This window comes from Scaptodrosophila lebanonensis, unplaced genomic scaffold, assembly GCF_003285725.1.
Source record: "Scaptodrosophila lebanonensis strain 11010-0011.00,11010-0021.00 unplaced genomic scaffold, SlebRS2 tig00000043-arrow-pilon, whole genome shotgun sequence".
NCBI classification, from domain to species: Eukaryota; Metazoa; Arthropoda; class Insecta; order Diptera; family Drosophilidae; genus Scaptodrosophila; species Scaptodrosophila lebanonensis.
The window spans coordinates 929,432-945,788 of record NW_022060545.1 but is presented as its reverse complement, the minus strand read 5'-3'; the positions used below and the strand labels follow the sequence as shown (position 1 = coordinate 945,788).

At 35.5% G+C, this 16,357-nt stretch overlaps 1 protein-coding gene across 1 annotated transcript; it reads left to right on the top strand.

Moving 5' to 3' along the window:
- Nucleotides 1-5,856: 5,856 nt before the first annotated feature.
- LOC115623139 lies at nt 5,857-9,440 on the top strand. The gene is made up of 3 exons (XM_030517349.1): nt 5,857-5,957; nt 8,491-8,932; nt 8,988-9,440. The coding sequence occupies exons 1-3, from the start codon at nt 5,947-5,949 to the stop codon at nt 9,402-9,404; spliced, it is 870 nt and encodes a 289-aa protein (XP_030373209.1). The 5' UTR covers nt 5,857-5,946; the 3' UTR covers nt 9,405-9,440.
- Nucleotides 9,441-16,357: the final 6,917 nt, after the last annotated feature.

The window sequence follows — 16,357 nt, the reverse complement described above, 5'->3', positions numbered from 1 at the left end:
ATTACTTTTTTTCTGAATCCCATTTATTTATTGGATAGTTACTTCCATATTATTATATTCCATAATATTATAATTTATTAAAATATTTTTTACCAATCTTTGTCCCAAGAGCCAAATGTACTTGTACTATATGACAACATTACGATCAAAATAAAATGCAAATGTGCATGGTTGGCTTTTACGAAAATTACATCTATATCTATCTATATATATCTATATACATATCTATGTTCGAGTATATAGTAGTGTCGCCCTGCATAGCTGCTGCTAATTTAGTAACACATTCCCACGCTCTCCCTGCCGTCTACTCACTAGAAAAGAACAAGAGAGAGAAGTATGCCCCATAAAAGTTTTACTGCAAGTGGAAAAAGTGCAAACTCAAAGCATGCGGAGAGTGCATTTCGTTGGGAAATCCTTGTAAGCCACAAAGACTTGAAAATTTGTGCACGGCCACAAATTTCATGGGAATAAAATTGCAGAGAAATAAACACGCATACACATAGCCCAGTACGAGTATAGCTATGTGCATAAACAACAAGTAAAACAACAACAACAACAAGAGCAAGAGCAAGAACAAACATCAAAAGAGCGCCGAAAAAGCTTCAAGTATTTTGGCCACAGTGAAAGGCACTCGAATAACAACGGCAAAAACCAAACCAACGGCCCTCAATTGCTTATGTGGGTGGATTGGTCCTACCTCCGTTCCAATGCATGCAGCAATACTTCAATGGAGCAGTGGCAGCAGAAGCAGCATCGGCGGCAACAACAACAGCGGCAAGAAATCGAATTGCCAATGCGTACTAGTTTCCAATTAAAAGTTTACTAATTATTTCTAAACTTTTCTACAGCTAGCAATAAGCATTGAGCATGCCAGCGACCAACTTCAATCCACAAGCATGGCGGCTAAAAGCTGCAACCGGGCTCGTCTGAGGGTCCCACAGCACACGGCCCACCATCGAGGCTCCTGCGTGAAAATCCTGTCCACAAATTGGTTACGATTGCGGAAATGTTTGCGCATCTGTGTAAGTGCGGATCCGAGCTTTTTATGCGTTCTTTACAAGCAGACCGCGCGGCAGGCAGGCCACCATTTTATCACCAGCCGGCTGCAATGTTGCCAAATGCTGTTGGCAAATGGCAGCCAGGCGCCATCACCCAACTCCCACCCCCCCTGCACCATCAACTTAGTCAATATGTGCGTGCCATGCAAAGCACGCAAAGCGTCAACAACTGGGCCGTTGTCTGCGTCTAAACTGCCAGGCCATTGACTATGCGTTGACTTTTTGTTAATTTCGATTCGCTGCCATGCAAGTCTGTGAGTGTGTCTGTCTGCGTGTGTATTTTCTACCAGCTGCGCCGTTTTGTACGAGTGCCCGCACAAAATCGATTGCATTGAGGAGTCAATCAAAAAAACAAATCGATTGCCATGTCGCCTATTTGTTGAAGCAGGCATGCAAGCAGAGCAGCGAACGAGCGCCCATTTGCGTTAGAACTGCGCCACTCGAAGGCATGTTTTTATACCCTATACGCGAAAGGTAAGAGAGTATTCTACAATCGTTCAGTTTTTGTAACACCCAGAGCTATACATGCATGCACACAAATAATATAGTTGTATTCTTGATCTGCATCGCCACATGAAGACATCTCTGAACTAAATTCGGGAAAGGGAAATTTTATGGCATCTTTCTTTTCTATATGCCAGCTTACTCGATTCGGATATACCTATGGATATGCCAAGAGCAATATTCCTTGTAAATTAAAATGTGGTTGCAATTGCAAAAGGAGGTATAGCAGATCCGATAGACCTGGGACCCATATCCATCCGTGCTCATACACATCGAATATACTCTTTATAAATCGCCTCAGAATTTGCTGCTCAGAAATTTTCTTTATTTGTTTAGTATGTCACTTAATTCGGAACGTGCATCTAAATCTCTCCACATTATCATTTATGCAGTTAAATAACAGCAGAGTAACGAATTGAAGGAAAACAGTAGAGCACTTATCCTTTTAATTATATTAAATCAATACAAAAATCAATAATGCAAAAAATTATAAGCACAAATTTCAAACTGATGGCCAAATAGTACAGAATGATGATTGCGTTGCTTGATGGGACAGAGGGCTTAGATTCCATTAACATAAAGGTCTTTCGTATAGGCTTTTCATATTGAATATGGGCTTCAATTTGTAAATCGGAACACTCTCCAAAAAGATAGCAATAATTTCAATTTAAAAATTGGCAAAATGTTTGTGTCCCCAATTGGCAGAAACCAAAAGTAATGTCAGTCGTTTTGTCAAAAGCTTAAAGTGTATTAATAATTCGTATAAGATATTTTTAAATGCTTGGTAAATTTAATATGTCCCGTAAAAACCACATACATATACATACAAACAAAAACATAATTCATAAATTTATCTTCAACATTTTAAGCAACAATCTCCATTATAAGCATTATAAATTGAAAAATAAATTCCTTAATAGATATTTTCCCATATGACTGCAATATTAATAGTATTACGAGTATAACGAAACACAAATTGATATCAAAAATTTTAGGTTGCAGTCTTATATTCCCCACTAAACGAAAGCGACTTTTCCTAAAATTTTTTTTTTTTATATTGATGTATAACATTTTAATCGAGAATTTAAGAATAGAGAGTAATTGGATTTAGTTTAGGTTTATTGACATACCAATTATTGGCTGTTCAATAATAAGTACATTTTTCAAATCGATTTATTGCAATATGAATCAAAACATACTGTGTATGGCTGTGTTCTGTATTAAAATTTAGGTAGGTAGGTATTATTTTTATTTGATTTAATGAATCAACAAATAGTGCTGTCGATGCATATTCAAAAACTATAATTTATATTATAAAATAAAATAAAGATATTCAATAAGACAACGTTATAATTTTAACTTAAAAGATAAGAAAGCCTAAGACAAAACTATAAAATTTTATTTGCCATTTGGCCAGCTATGCCCCGACATTTATAACAGGATAAAAAAAAGTAAGTAGAAAAGGAAAAGTAATTCTTCTTAATAGCTAATTAAGCATACTGAGAAAGAGTAAAAGGAGTAAAAGGGAAATCTCCAACCCGGTGGGGGAAAATTTGAAAGCCAGTCCGAAAAGCAATGCCCCGAATCATAGCAGTAAATGGTCAGAGATTTTCCCGGAGATACCTATAAAGGATAAATTTTATAGAATAGAAAACTTTTACTTACTAATTAATAATAAGTACCAGCATTAATATCGAATTTTGTCAGACCGGAAACCGAATCCGCAAGCTCAATTACGAGCATTTGGTCAAACACATTCCAAATCGATTATAAGCCACTCCTAAACATGCACAGAATTGCCATGGCCATGCAGCACCAGCGACCACTCCACGAAAATGCCAATTGTTACAAGTAACTGGTATGTAAATATCAGTGAAAACCCGCATATCACATGACAATTGAAAATGCAGCGCACTTTTCCGCCACCAATATTTGTTGTTGCAAAAGAACCGTGGCGAACTGGAACCATGTGCATTTGTCGCCGATGTACTGGCGTCATTATGTCGCAACTATAGAGATATAGTGCATATAACTGCCACCCTCTACCTTTGGGGCAAGCCACCCCATAGCGCCCACAGTTCCAATTTGCTATGTTGGGTGCACTTAACGTTGCTATTTGCAGCAAGTGCTTTATTTTCTGACGCAACACGCAACGTATACGCAACGTATACGCAACGCAATGCAAACAATGTGCACACAATACTATACTCCCTGCCACATCCCATTCACCTATTTGTCTAGGGTTTGCCTGAGTTTGTGTGTTTGCGGTCGCTTAATTATTTTTGTCAGTGTGCAGTGGTTGGCAAATTTTGCTGTCAATGATTCAACAACTACAAACAAGAGCGAAGGAAAATAAGTACATACACACATACTCAATATTGGAATACCCTTCAAACTTTCTTATTGTTACAAATTTTGCGCACGTTTTTCTTGATATGATTTTTGAAAGATAATTCCGAAAAAACATCAAATAAATTAATAATTTATTGTTTTATTTATTTATTGATAATTTGATTGCTCTGTGTCGAAATACTGAGTGCTTAAGTTGCAACACTAAATTGAAAGGATTGTCCTTTTTGTAAGTTTATAAGCTAAGCAAATAAAAACAAGTGGTAAAGCTACTTTGAAATACTCTGCACATGTATGAAGAATAATAATAGAAATTTTAAAATAATTGAAAAAAAGCAGAGTTTACATATATGGCTATTGCTTCCTTTAAAATCGGCCTATCATTATGAAACCTTGGCATACTGACTCATAATCACTAACTGGAGGTATTTGTCAAATTTGAATGACAAATTTCAAGAATTGCGGGAGTTATGGAAAATCAGTGGTTGCTGTGGAGAGGGAAATTCTGATATACATCATTAAAATCATTAAAGAAACAATTTCAACAGACCAGTTGGCAACTTCTAATAAAATGTAGAGAGAGGCCTTCTTTGGTCATTAAATTAATCAAATATTGAAAGCTAATGTGTCAACACAACTAAGTAGAATAATAAAATGAAAACAAAAAATTTGTTATATAAATAATAAGGCACTGTAAAAATGTTGTATTTGTTAATAAAACTACTATTGTTCAAGGACCATTTTAAATATAATGTCTTGCTTTGAAGATTCTTTGTCGTTGGACCAATGTACTTCGCCCTATTTGCATTCTCTTATATTCTTCGTAGGAGTCTCCAATACATTTGAAACAATTATTAAAAAACAAAATAAACAAAAAAAAAAATCAACTACAAGTATAAACAAACAACGAGCAAATCGACCCTATTTGTACAAAAGAAACAAAAATCAAACAAATGCACACACACATACACAGATGCATCCCGACACCACAACCTTCTTGGTCGGCTGCCTGCCCTCATATGAAAGGAAAACTCGCTCCCAGAGAGCCCGATCCCAGCTGGCTCAGCCGACAAGCAGCAGCTCCCATTCGACATCGATACATCGAAGTATCGATAATTTAGCGATAACAGATAACAGCGCCTAATTTGTAAGTGGAAAATCATCAATGTTTGCGGATACAAAACATCGATACATAAATTATCATTAAAATTATAAAAATCAATTGTTTTATTCCATTTCTGAGATCAAAAATTATTTAATTTGTTTATCTGAAAAAGGTCTTAATTTTTGTTCAGAAACATAAACTTGTCCACAACGTTTCGCTTCAGACGAGTACGACGATCTGTAATAATCAGAATAATAATAATTTGCCCAATTTTACTGAACGCTGATTCGCTCTAATTCGTAGAAAGTTGCGGGGACGCACAAATATTTCTGAGCTGAATACCCTCTGTATTCATCGAAAATTATAATTACTTATTTTAGTTCAGAATATTACTTTGAATATTACCTCCCAATCAGCCATCAATTTAGCTCTTCACTTTCATAGAGAAACATCGATAGTCTCATAAAAAAACCGATGTTGGAAAAAAAAGTAAAACATCGATGTTTTACACAATCGATCTATCGTCAAGTGCCATCGATTGTACTTGAATAAATCGCGGCAAAACATCGATTTAAATATTTTTTTACTATTTATGTGAAATTTATATTTCGTTCTAGCTTTTAAGTTTCCAATAAGATTACGTTTGCTTTTGAATTCCTTTTAAAATTAATGTTTCGATGTTTTTGTCTAAACATTGATGATCGTCGATGCATCGCGTTCAAAAAAACATCGGAAAAAATCAAGTACTCATTATCAAAACATCGACGATGTCAAAAAAATCGATGTTTTTACAGCCCTAGCTTCTACTATTTGTGTAAATTTCGGCGAGTTGTATGGAACGTGGTGCTGTGTTTGCAAACAAAATTCAAAAGCTTCAACGATTTTATACGAATTCTTCAGAATATTTTGTTGTGAATTATACATTTGAACATGGATAAATGGTAAGTTCATTACCGGTATTATGTCTGCGTACTTACATTCATATGAAGACGATGTGCGATTATGTATGAATGTATGTACATACATATGTATGTACATACATATGTGTATTCATATACGTATGTATGTATATACATATTTACATATGTTTATGTATATACATATGTATGTATGTATGTTAAAGCGTTATTGTAGGGATATGCAATACGACCATTATAGGCACAAAAAAGACCAACATAATAATTTGTGTACGCTAAGCAAGAGGGTAGAAATAAAGAGCAAAGCAATAAAAAGAGTTCAGCTTATTTGATAAAAAAGCTTTCTGAAGCTCCCAAAGCTCAACAGTGAGACTTCCAACGGATCTTTCGTTTTGCAGGCCTTGTTCTTTATGTACTCTTTCTTTCATTTACATCGGCGTTGTGGCTGCGTTCGCGCTTCGTTCACAAGAATTTGTGTAGTCGCTCTTTCGGCTTCCAATGCTCTCCGTTCCGTTATTTTTCTTTTGATAAGTGGTGCCAGCCAGACGCACAAACAGATTGAAGCGAGGAAAAAACACACGCAGTCCGTGTGTCGTTTGATTTTGAGTAGGGTTTTCTCATAACTCTACCGGTTATTTTTGTTGTAGCATGTTGTTGTTGGTCCCGGTTAAAAATGTCGTACCCACCGCTTAATTAAACTTTTCCATGAAATTAATCAGTATGGGCAAATGTACATATTTTAGTTTTTTATACCCTGTCAAATGGTGAAAGGGTATACTAGTTTAGTGCGAATGTATGTAACAGGCAGAAGGCGGCGTGGCGGACCCCACAAAGTATATACATATATGTATGTACATATTATTGATCAGGATGACAAGACAAGTCGATATAGCCATGTCCGTCTGTCTGTATGAGCGCAAGGATCTCAGGAAGTACAAAAGAGTAGAATAACCAAACTTGGTATCGAGGTTCCCCTAAGTCCTAGACAGGTCAAATTTATTTTTATAGCCTGTACCCAAAGGGTGAAAGGCTATACTAGTTTTGTGCGCATGTATGTAACACACAGAAGGAGGCGTGGCAGACCCCACAAAGTATATATATTCTTGATCAGGATGAGAAGACGAGTCGATATAGCCATGTCCGTCTGTCCGTCTGACCGTCTGTCCGTCTGTCTGTATGAGCGCAAGGATCTCAGTAAGTACAAGAGCTAGGATAACCAAAATTGGTATCAAGGTTCCTATAAGCCCTAGGCAGAACGAGTTTGTTTATTTTTTCTGATACACCCCCCCACTCCCCCGCAATTCGTATTTTTTCTTATAACTTCCGTAATTCTCGGAATTTTGAAATCAATTTTGGTAGGTACATCCAGTTAGTACTAATGTGTCCGTGTGCCAAATTTCATCATGATAGGTCAATTCTGAAGAAAGTTATAGCCATAAGTAAAATCGCTGCTCATGCGCTGCCTCTGTCGGCAGCGCTGCCCGCAGCTGTTGTTGTTGTTGCTGCTTTGGTTTAACTTTGTGCTGCATACATACACGCATATAAACACGCATATAAACACGCATAGGTACGTGATGTAAATGTATGCTGTTTAAACTGAACATAAACATGTATTCTAATTTAATTTAATTAATTAATTCATTCATTTTTTTTAATAATTTAATTTAAAAAAAATTTTTTTTTTTTTAATTTTTTCCTTTTTGTGGAGAGTACAGGCTATTTTACTGTCGGGCTTGCTCGACTGTAGCGTTCTATCTTGTTTTATTCTGATACATCCGCCCAATTCGTGTTTTTTTCCATAACTCCCGTAATTCTAGGAATTTCTAACTACAATTTGGTAACTACATCCCGTTAGTGATTATGTGTCTGTATGATAAGTTTCATCATGATTTTTTTTTTCATTTTTTCCTTTTTAGTGGGAGGTACAGGGTATAGGGTTAGAGTTGAGCCTACTCGACCTTAGCATTCCTTTCTTGTTTATTGTACATATGTATGTATGTATATGTATACAATACATATGTGTGTATGTATGTACGTGGTGTGTTCAAAAAGGAAGGTGACTTCAAGTTTCGCAAGCAATGTTGTTTTGTTGTTGTTGTTGTGTTGGTACACATGTCCCGATCATATGTATGTATGTTCAACATTTCAAATACATACATACATAGCAAGTTACTTTGTTTTTGACAGATAAAAGGGTTAGACTTTTTTGTGGCGCTCAGGGATGATCCATTTTTTTCAGTTTTGCCTCTCTTGGGTGCTTCTATTGGGATGATGGGGCTTTGGTTTCGACATATACCCATGATTCGTCAGCAGTTATGACAATTTTTAGCAAATCAAGATCATCACTGACGTCATTCAAGAGCTCCTGAGCGATGCTCATGCGACGGATCTTCTTTCTAAAATACAGAAGTCACCTTAGTTTTTGAACATACCACGTATGTATGTACATACATATGTAGAAAATGAAAACGTTTTTAGACGAACAGCAATGTATACAAATACATACATACATACACGTGCATTTTTTATATTAAATATTTTTTTTATATATTCTTAGGTTGCGTCCTGGTCTTAAAAATCTTCTTCAAGATTCCACATACTCCGATTGCCGTGTTGTCGTTGGCTCCGAAATCTTCAATTGCCACAAAAACATTTTAGGCGTAGCATCGGAATTTTTTAATCGCTTGTTTTTGAGCAGTTTCAAAGAAGCCGCCACCGACAAAGTCGACTTGAAGGATGTTACCCCCGAGACTTTTAAAAACTTCCTCGAATATATTTATACATACGACCCAAAATGCCTCGACGAACATGATAACAATATGCTTATGGATCTGTTGGAGTGCGCCAACAAATGGTTGGTGCCATCACTGACCGGAGATGGTGCTAAATTACTTGAAAAGCGAGCTGAAAGCCTAACTAGTATTGGCCAGTTGATTCCTATTTTTGGACGTGTGTATGATCACATTATGAATGATCAACTCACTAAGAATATCTCCTCGGTAAATGATCTATGTATTTTATTATTTCTGGTACACCCTAAATGATTTTTTGCAGATGATTCGGAGCATCTGCGGTGCATCGGTGAACTGCGATGAAGCTCTATTATTAAGCCCAGATGCTTTTGATCACTTTCTTGTGACGATCGAAGGAACTTTGCCCGAAATCGACCGCTTCAACTTACTGAATTTATATGTGAAAATTAATGGATATCAAGTAAATATGGATGCCGATAATGCCTCTGGTGCATCCGAAGATGATGCAAAAGCCACTAACACGGATGTGAAGGCAAATGAAAAATTTTCAATCAATCATAACCTTTCAAAAAGCTACGTAAAACAACTTATTGGGCGCATAGACTTCACGAAAATGGACATAGAAGAATTTTATGAAGGCCCTCGACATTCTGATTTAATAACCCATGATATGAAAATTGAATTTATGTATGACATTATTTTAAATAAATTAAATTAAAGTATATAAATAAATAATAAATTCAGCGAAATGAAATTTCTTCGTATCAATTGATTTAATATATGTTTATACATTTTTGTTTTTCAATTCTTATTTTTATACCCTTGCAGAGGGTTTGCTGTAAAATAAATAATGAGTGAATCTATATAGCCATATATAGAGTGAATCTATATAGCCGTGATCAAATATGACAATTCCAGAAAACGAGCGCCAAAATAGAGATTATTCATATGGTAGATGCTGTTGCCAACATATACGTATGTACATACGTACTAGCATGTACATTGGGTATGTCTTTATATCGGTAGGGCAAACACAATAATACAAACGACGAGAATTCTCTCGCTCTCTACGAAGCAATAAATAAAGTGTATGTAGTACATGCCGTGGCTCTTTTGAGTTGAAAATCCGGAACTAAAGAAAAAAAGACCACGCCTACCAAACGCGCTCGAACAAATAAGAACAACACGTACCGAACCCACAAATAAATCCTTTTTATGATTTGCAATTCAAAATGTTTTTCCTTACAACCAGTTTATGTCTAGCCATCTGTGCGTGTACGAGTATACATATATATATTTATAGTACATATGTATGTGTTCTGTATGTTGCTATTGTTGCTTGTAACTGGCACTGTTGTTATTGTTGAGTTTATAGCAATTGCGAATAAAATTGTTCGCCATTCGCTCGCGTTCTGTTTAGATATTTTTCAGTTGCCGAAATTTTTTTGCCAGTGATGGTATGACAAACTGTGCCGCACGTGATCGCACACTCTTACTTATACACTTCTGTTCCCATAAAAATAACACTCATATACACACGTCCGGATGTGCGGCATTTTATTGGCAGCATTTTATACGAAAAGCGTGAGGCGTCGCATTGCGCGTCATGTTCTTTTCAGGAAAACAAAGGCCACGAGGGCATTATTAAATCGTGCAGATCTGTGAAACAATCAAACATATGGTATATGCCTATCTATTTTTAATAATTTTATTTATTTATTTTCTAAATGGATTCACAATCGATTATGTTGAAAATAATTGTGTTTAATATAAAAAGATAAAACCTTATCCTTCTAAATGGATTCACAATCGATTGGACAAAAGACTGACTCTCGTAGGTTCATTGTTTGGAAAAAGTGTGGATTTATGAATGTTTTCTATTAATTTGAAAAAATGAAAATTATATTAATTGTGTTTAATATAAAAAGATAAAACCTTATCGTTCTATGTTTCGAATTTTGTCATCAAACAAAAAATAAAAGCGACATTTTAGATGACAAAAAGTGGGTTGTGCTACCAGCTTAAATCAAAGTATTACTTTGACATGGGGCTTACCATATTAAGGATTGACAACAAACGGTATTGCTCTTTGGAAAATCCCTTTAGCGACATATTTATGAAATTGGAGTATTCGTACTATTAGTAACACATTAAACAAAAACTATTTGAGTTCATCAAATATCCACTCACAATGGCAGTAAATGAATAACAGTTTTAGTCCTGTCCGCGTCAGTGTTTGCTAACATTTTTTGTGTTTGGCAGTTTGTTTGTAGGCAGCAACGTCAGAGCCATAAAACCGCCTAGTCGTCGAAGCATGTGCGTCAGTTTATTCCTAAAGCCATCAATATCGATTTCCTACTGTCTTCTACAGGCGCTCTTTTTAAATCATAAAATAAAAAACCCACTCAGACAAAACAAGCTATAAATGAAAACAAAATATTATAAATAAATAAAGCAATGTAATATGCCCCGCTGCTTGCCAAATGTGACCCACAAGACAGGTTGTACACGATTTATTTCAATCAAGCTTAAAAATTGCTCATACGCCCCATCAAACAAGCACAGCCGCCTGACAGTTGAAAATCATTAAAGCAAGGCAGCCCCAAGTAGACGGTAAGGAATTTATCGACATGCACTTTGACAGTTTGACTATTCGACTTAAGTGTGCCCAGATGCAGGCACACAATGGGCCACGAGATTGCTCAAGCAGGAAGTAGCAAGAAAAACGCCATAACAAAAAAGCAATGTGCAGAAAATTTGTAGCAAAACAGCAAAATAAAGAAACGCAGGCTAAAAAAATGCATAGCTATCTGAAAGAAAAACGGGAACCTTTAAAAGGATTCGTAACTGAATAAATTTGTAAACATGTATGAATTAATATTGTCTACTTTCGTATCCAGATCATAATTTTTTCATCCGAACAAACATTAAACAATCTCTTGAAAATCACTCGTAAGCATATAGGAAACCTTTAAAAGGATTCGTAACTGAATAAATTTGTAAGCATATATGAATTAATATTGTATGTATAAGAGAATTAAAGCACCAGGTCTGCTTTCGTATCCAGATCCTAATTTTGTCATCCAAACAAACCTTAAAGCTCCCATTGAAAATCAGTAAGCATATAAGCATGTATGTAAGCATATAAGTATCGTTATATCAGATTTTTGGATTTATTCTGTGTTTTTTTTTTTAGTATTATTAAAAACCACTTTGGAACTGGAATTTTCAAATCGCTAAATCATGTCAATTATCAACTGAAGCGAAAACTTTAATTAAAGATATAAATAGTATATGGAGATATTACGCTGCCTGTTTCTCTGATCATACTTATGTGTGCATTAGAGTTGTAGGGGCAGAAAGATATTTCTATTGTTGCTATTAAGCTGCTCCCGAGTAGGTGGATTCTACGGAAACTATGGACTGATATTTTTTGGAGATATTGATTTTTCCAAACCAAACATTCAAATGACTCTACTGTGCGATTGTATGCCAAGTGGGTGGCTGGGTGTCAGCGTCTTTCCATGGGCACATGTTGCCTTGGTAAATAAACTCATACAAGATGAAAATCGCAAATATGCAGCGCTTCTTTTTCCTTTCCACTCCTTTATTCCAACTACTCATATGGGTGTGTGTCAAAAAAAGGGTGGCGGCCGCATTGCAGTCGCTACGATAGCTTTAAGCAATGGCAAAAGTTTTCACGTGCATAGAGCGGCATGTTCGCGTGAGTGTGTGTGTGTGTGTAAAAATGCAAATACAATTTGCTTAGTATGTGCATGTGTGCACGTATGGAGAGGCGCAGCAAAGTGCTTGTCATGTGCCGACAGGCATTGTTGTTTGTTTACACAATAAACGCAAAATGCAGCATACTTTTGTGCGTCGGCCATTAAAGCCAAAGTCAGTTTCTTGATTTTAGCTAAAAGTTCGTATTGTTGAACTGCCGCAATTTCTTTTTATAACTCTTTGCGATTTAATAAGTTTTTATATGCAGTGAGAGGATAGCTGACAATTCATACTTAAATGCATTCTTTCATATTTGACAATCAACCACAAAAAAGAGCTATTCTTATGTTCACTCTGAGAACAAAATGGAACACAATAGAAACTTTTACTAGTTCCGTTCTTACAAAGGTCACTGTTATGAAATCATTTGAAAGCTAAATACACATAATTTAAATCAAGTAATTTAATCAAACTATCCAAACTGTCTACTACTTTTAATTTAAATTTGCAGCCCTTTGATTTATCAAACTAAAACAAAAACTCTTCAATTCTCGGTTGTTGATATTATAATCAAGAAATTTCTAAAAGAAACTTTAATATTTATTCCTGCGGTAAAACTTAAAATACAAATTAAATAATATTGTACACTCGTTTTGCTTACTTGTTCTTCTCAGTTGTGTGGCGAATGGCTTAAGCATTAGCCGGCAGAGTCGTTTTTCGCTTGACGGATTTCTTAACTTTGCCGCAACAATTTTTTCATCAGTTTACTGGCCTTACTTATTGCATTATTTGCATGCTCACGCATTCTCTTTCCCTTGACCCCGTCTTAAGCCCTGTCTCTGTGCAATCGCTTAATCCTAGCCGCTACTTGGCTGCTTCGCCACTGATTAATTACCGCTTGTTAGCACGGCGGCAGACCATTCAAGGGTGGCCATCAGGCGCGGCTAAGAGGCTTTCAGGCAGGCCATTTGCGGCCGACAACTTCCGACAGATTGCGCAGTCGCTTAAATTTTGCCCTTTACTCGTTTCCATTGTCATCCTGGTTATTAAGAGAAATGCTCGACTGCTGACAATGAGACATCTCTCGACGCTGGGCTCAGGACTCAGTCAGGGACGTACTTTTGGTGTGCATCAGGCCTCATTGAATGAAAACTGCACAGCACGTTGCAATACCAACTGAAATAAAACAAGCAGCATCATGTTACTTGTACAATTTCATGTTTAATTAATTAAAAAATAAACCCAAGGCCGCTCGCTTATTTGAGGGCCAGTGGCATTATGAAAAACGAGGTTAACCGCAGGGCAATACAAAAAATAAAATAAACCCTACAATGTTTTGCCAAGGCCAATTTAGTTTGGACGCACTTTGGAGTGCTGCTTGTGCGGCTTGTGTTTGTAATGTTGGTTATTTAAAGTGAATTGGATCACTTTAAATTAAAGTTAGCGACAAATCCAAAATCTGAAAACACCACAACCTTTTTAAAATTTGCTGTATGCGTGCAATAGAACAACAAATTTTGCAGTTGCTAATTGTTTAACAAATAAATTAGGAACTATGGGAACTAGAAGTTGAAGAAATTGAAATTAAGGGTTCATTTCAACAAATACTGTAATATTGGATTATTCCCATATTTTCAACCCAAATGCAATTAAAGGATATGCAGTTAGAAAGTTGAAAATATATTAATATTTCAAATCACTATAAAAAGAGTTTCCTTACTAGCAGTTTACTAGAATTATTCAACGCAATAACGTGCAAAGTAAAATAATTCAAAACTTAAGTTCATATTATATTTTATTCATTTTCTTTTTCTCAATGCCAATCTAGATACCTCTGGCCGTCTACAACTAATATTCGTTAATAATGATAACCGTGATATAAAGATATATAATTTCAAATGTAATTCCAATATTGAGCGACATATCAAAATATTCGCTTTGATATCAATATTAGCTTGATTAGCTTGAATTTTATTTGAATTTTATATTATTCTAAAATTTAAACTATAATTTAAATAAGCAAAAGTATTTTTAAATGAAATGCGGCTTTGAAGCTGGACATCAGCGTGTTTTGTCATTGTTGAACTTTTTTTTTGTCTGCTATTGAAATAATAAGCTGTAAACATTTGCCTAGCATAGCCACAGGCGCTGTACCAACAAAAACTGATTAAGCGCAAAGAAGCCAAGACAAAACTTCGTGGCATCAACGTGTTTTCCGCTTTTTTTTGTCGTTCAACAAACTGCCATCAAGGAACGTGTTCACATTAAGGCCCACCCACAGTCCCGAAAAGCTAACAAAATCTGAGCCTAGCCAGCCACGAAATGGGCCTCTCCAATCGCTTGCTGTGCATTTGTATCGTGCATATTGTGCCTTCCACAACCGCCAAGCGTCGGAAAGAAAGAAGCTCCACTGATGGCAAAAAGAAAAGCGCGCTTTGACTTTGCATGCGCCTGAACTTGAAAAGGTTTGTGCTCGCACCAACACGAAATGAAAATTGGAAAGACCGCACACAAAAGCCAAAAGGCAAACAAAAACAAAAAGTAAACGACATTCACAACCATTTAGAGAGGTAAGTGCAATTCAAAAAAAAAAAAAAAAAAAACTTTGCGCTTGAAGAGGCAAAAAAAAGACAAACGGACAGGGACAGCAGCGAGAGCTTCAATTTAAACTTTTGGCGTCTCACAAATGGACCCAAACATTTTTGCGGCTAAAAGTACTAGCAAATCGTTATGACTGAAAAACAGAATTTTTAAGCAGCATTTTTTTCGCTACTTGCCTTTTACAAATACATTTACACACAGCTTTGCGCCCTACCGTGAAGGACAGTGCTCGAAAGGGCTTAAATTTTGTGAATGAGCTAATAACCACACGTAATTAGCTAAAAATAAAAAAATTTAAATAAATCCCAAAACCAGCTGCTTCTGTGTTCTTTAATGCCACAGCTAATGCCCTCGAAATTACTTTTTCAAAGTTTCTCAAAAAAAAAACCCACACCTTTCTTTAAATTTGCATGTGCCAATCAAAAGGCTATTCAAATATACATAAAATGTATAAATAATTCCAGATACCTGCATATGTCCACTTGCCAAGTTTTGACATGGGTACGACCAGAAATACATCACAAACCCACACTAATACAATAAGCTGCAATGGCTTGTTCGCCTTTTGAAAGTGAACCGTCGTAAGTTCAGCACAGCATTCAATTTAAACAATATTTTCTCTTGCAAATTATACCTGTCAATATTATTTAGACGTCGCGAACTTGCCGACAACCTAATCTGAGTTCAAGCGGTTCACAGTCAGAAGGCCGAATATTTTTGGTATCTTTTTTAAGGATAATCAAGTAAAATGGCCAAAAACACTACAAGAATTGCCATAAAATAGATGCCACAGTCCTGAACTATATCAGCAGATTTGCTAATGCTCCCCAATATAACATTACCATATACTTGACAAAGTCGAATTAATATACGGCAAGTACATTAAAAACAAAACCTTGCAAAAGGATTACCTGCATACATTTTATTTGTGAGTTCTATATTTATTTATAAGTTTTTATGATTATCTAAGATCTAACAATTCAAAACAATGACTGCAACTTCAACAACATATTACAGAGATTAAAAAAAGCGATAGAAATTAGTTGCATGTTTTAATAAAAAAAATTCATTTTTCGAACTATTACTTTGACGAATATTAAAAATATATATATAATAAATAATATTTGAATTTAGAAGAAGGCTTTTATTTTCACCTTCAACAGACAATACAAATATTTTAATAAACAAATCTTCTATGAATTTTAAAACACCATTTTTTTTCTGCTCACAAAAACAAAGGCACAAGGTAGGATAAATATACAAGTATGTATATTATATATATATATTTAATATTTGTAAAATTACATATATGTACTTCTATTGCTATTGTAATGTAATGAGCCTTTG

Coding starts and splice junctions, on each gene's coding strand:
- LOC115623139 (XM_030517349.1), top strand. Junction 8,933..8,987: donor TCACTAAGAATATCTCCTCG/GTAAATGATCTA, acceptor GATTTTTTGCAG/ATGATTCGGAGCATCTGCGG.